At 29.2% G+C, this 4,173-nt stretch overlaps 1 protein-coding gene across 1 annotated transcript; it reads left to right on the forward strand.

The window, feature by feature from the left end:
* Positions 418-2,193, forward strand: LOC107645824 (40S ribosomal protein S25-2). The gene is made up of 4 exons (XM_016349947.2): positions 418-576; positions 671-745; positions 913-1,047; positions 1,889-2,193. Exons 1-4 carry the CDS (start codon positions 574-576, stop codon positions 2,000-2,002), a joined length of 327 nt encoding a protein of 108 aa, XP_016205433.1. The 5' UTR covers positions 418-573; the 3' UTR covers positions 2,003-2,193.

Genomic DNA, 4,173 nt, shown 5'->3' on the forward strand with positions numbered 1-4,173 from the left:
AATAGGTATTGTCTTCTATTATTAGAAAAGAATTTAAAATAAAGAGGGATAAATTTATTCCTTTTCTTTGCATGAATTGCATTTAAAATCAAATTCAATTGTATGTTTACTCAATTCCATTTATTTATTTATTTATTTTGGCTGAGAACATTTAACTATATATAATTTGTAATTTTATCCTTATTAGTTAAACAATTTCATCATTATCATAAAAATAAGTTTTGTATTATCTGCAATTACAAAAAATCGAGACAGCCAACTACATCACAAGTCAACTCAAGCCAAATACATTGAAAACTGAAAAGATGACAAATTTGAACAATGGGCCGGAGCTAGAAAGCCCAAACAGAACTATACGAGATGGGCCTAAAGAACAAAAAGAAAGACCTCTAGGGTCCAATCTTTTCAGAAGAGAAGTGCAACGACGTCGTTTAGATATTTAGGTTAACCCGCGATAGAAAACCCTAGGGTTTCACATTCACTTTCTTGCCACTTAACTTGAACAGACCTGAACTTCCGCCTCCGCACTGAAACTCCCTTCTCCTTCCACCTTCCTCTCTCGCAACCCATTACATGGTGCGAATTTCCTCTTCGTGCATCTCCTAAATTGAATTTCTTTTTCGATTCACTCTACATCACTCTAAATGGTTCATTGTGTTGTTGATTGCAGGCTCCAAAGAAGGATAAGGCTCCTCCACCATCTTCCAAGCCCGCCAAATCTGGTGGTGGCAAGCAAAAGAAGAAGGTCCCCTTTTATTTTTTTGAATGTTTAAAATAATTGTTTCTTTTCTTTTCGGCCCTGAATGAATTATTAGTTGTGCTATTAGGTAATTTTGGGGATTGATGCTGTTAATGTATGCTTGATTTTAAAGTTTAGATTTTTTTTTTTGTTATTGTGAATGTGAATAACAGAAGTGGAGCAAGGGAAAGCAAAAGGAAAAGGTGAACAACCAGGTGCTGTTTGATCAGGGTACTTATGACAAGCTCCTCTCTGAAGCTCCCAAATTCAAGCTCATCACTCCTTCCATTCTCTCTGATCGTTTGAGGGTACTCTTCTTTCTCTTACTCTACAAGCATTACTGTTTTCTCTTGATCTGTGTTATAGTAGGATCTGAGATTTAGGCTGTGATTAGGATTGGAGTCACTGCTTTTTGAAGTGTCTTTGAATTTGTTTTTTATTCTATTGACATTCTAAGTTTGTAAGCTTAGGACAAATTCAAACTCTTTATCTTGTTTGCCTATATGTTCCTGCAGTCCTGCTCTGTTGCTGCATTATTTGAGGCTAATTCTAAAAGGATTTGCATGCACTATTTTGTGTTTGTAGTTTCGTGCACATAGTTTTTCTGTTATATTGTTTTTGTGGCTTGTGTTACTTGTTATGATCTTGCTTGCAATTTATATATTATATCCATTATCTACACTGTTGATTTTGTCATCTATTTGTGGTTGTCAATACTCCACTGTGTCTCCAACATCAGCCTTCATTTGTGGATTTTACAACTATTTCTTCTCTGTTGATTGTTAATAAGGTTATCCCAATGTAGATATGATTTGCCGAACCACTAGTTTGTAAAGGCCTCAGCACTTATTTGTTTTAGAAAAACCATATTGGTTGCTGGTTACATATCCCTCACCTCTAAGCTTTAAGTTCGCAATTATGTGTACAATTGAAGGCCCTTCGTTCTTGATGATCTCGTTCTGACAGTTACAATCATGACTTCATTATCCTTTTCTATCCGATGCATTCCAAGTGTAGCTTTCGCAGCACACTTCCTGCTTGCACTTAGCACAATAGGATACATGATTCTCAATTCATGAAGCACTCTATGACTATGAGTAATGTTTTATCCTTCCCAAAAGAGTCATTATTTTCCTTTCGTTGTTACAGATTAATGGATCGCTTGCAAGGAGGGCTATAAGAGAGTTGATGGCTAGAGGTTCGATTAGACTGGTCTCCGCCCACGCAAGTCAGCAGATTTACACAAGAGCAACAAACACCTAGATATAGTTTTTGCAAGATTAATGAAATGTTCTTTTCCCCAGTTTTTGTTGTACTTCTGGCTAGATTGCTTCAGTACTAGACTATTGCTGAATCCATGTGCTGAGAATATTGTGTGTACTTTATAATGTATTTGGCTTCTATGTTTCATCATTTTTGGTATTTTGACGATCTTATTATTACTGTTTTAGTTGTATTTCTAATGTGTATATTTAGTGCATGTGGTGTCATTAAGTTGTTAGAAAAAGATATTTTTTTTCAAAAGATCTTTTTTTATTTTGGGTAAACCACCAAAAATCCATTTAAATAATTGTAACTAACAAAAATGCATCTGAATTTTGTCATCGACAAAAATGTTTTTAAATAATTTAAAAATGTGACAAAAATGTTTAGTATTAAATATGTATTTTTAAAAACTATTTTAGAGATTGAATTTTGATGTGATTTTTTGTAAATATGATTAGAAAAATAAGATATTTTTATTTTTAAAATTTGGTGATTTTTTGTTCAGTATATGTTTTTTTTGTGATTTTTTTTGTCAATAACCAATAATACTTTTAAAAAATCATAAAAAATATATATTCAGTGAAAAATTATCAATTTTTTACATAATATCTTATTTTTCTAATTATGTTTGAAAAAAATTGTATCAAAATTCAGTCTAAAATATTTTTTGAAAAATAAATATTTAATGTTTAATATTTTTGTCACGTTTTTAGGTAATTTAAAGGTACTTTTGTCAAGTCACCAAAAAAAAAGGCACTTTTGTCTATAGAAAATCTAAGGGCATTTTTGTTTTATTTGAGTATATTTTTTGTAGTTTACCCTTTTATATTTTACTGTGTTTGACAAGATTTTTTTACTCAAAAAATTCTGTATTTGACAAAACTTCCACTAGAAATATTCTTGTTATTGCTCCGACTCATATTTCCGCTCTAATAGCTCCGAATAAATTAAATACATGCATTAAGATACGAAAGCTTCTTATTTCACAACAATGAAAGCACTTTTTTACTCTTTTATATACTAGGATCTCAACATTTGTTTTTAACAAAATGACTTCCAAAAAATATATTTTGTTTGGCAAGATTTATTCCTCCAGTCAATCATTAAATTTTGTATGAAAGTACTAATTTATCTTTGTCTTCTCCTGTAAAAGTACTATACTAATTTACTGATTTCTCATCACCATTACCTATCATTATTGGCAGCCACTTAAATGAAGTCATGAAAAATGACTTCTGCTGAAGTCACCTTTCTGATTGAAACAAGTGTCCCACATGATTTGTTTTTTAATTTGGTTTGATTTTATTGAACCATATTAAACCAAATCATAAATTTAAATATATGGTTCAAATTTTAAAATACCAATATATCTTTAGGTTAATATTTTTATTGATAAATTTTACTTAATTTTTTTCTCCTTCAATAATAAAAATAAAAAAAAAACTAAAAAGTAAGTTATAACTAGTTTCAATTTTATTTTGGGTCCTACAAAAATATTTGTGAGATCATATATTATAAATAGTGATTTAAAATTTAAAATGAAAATTTATTCCTCCAATACTTAGTCTTAGTTCATTTAAAATTTTATATTTTTTAATTATTTTATCAACATAATTATACAAATAATAAGATTTTATTAGTTTTCCATCAAACTGATATCGTATCTCTAAAATGAATTTAGAGTATAATTTGATCTGAAATTTTTGTTTGTACATATAATTTATATAAGTAAATAATAATTAGTGATTTGATCGAATAAAAAATTGAGTATCATTTAATTAAGTTTATAATCATGACAACAAGAAAAAATGTTAATTAGTTCTTAATATTAAATTGAGAGTATAATTTGATGTGATCATCTAAATTTGTATTTTACACTTTTAATTAAGTATCAATTAGTGATTTTGAATTTTTGATCGAACTTAAAATATTATTACATGTAAAGTTTACTCTAGCACTCAAATCTAAGTGTTATTTTGTTCAATGATATGAGATCCAATATAGACCACAATTTGATGTAAAGTTCTTCTTAAACCTCTAATTAAGTGTGAGTTAGTGATTTAGATTAAATTTAGAGCATCACTTTAATTTTGATGTGACATATGCTCTTACACATATAATTAAGCATCAATTAGTAATTTGAATTAACTATAGAATATCACTTCATA

This window comes from Arachis ipaensis, chromosome B06 (genome assembly GCF_000816755.2).
Source record: "Arachis ipaensis cultivar K30076 chromosome B06, Araip1.1, whole genome shotgun sequence".
Lineage (NCBI taxonomy): Eukaryota > Viridiplantae > Streptophyta > Magnoliopsida > Fabales > Fabaceae > Arachis > Arachis ipaensis.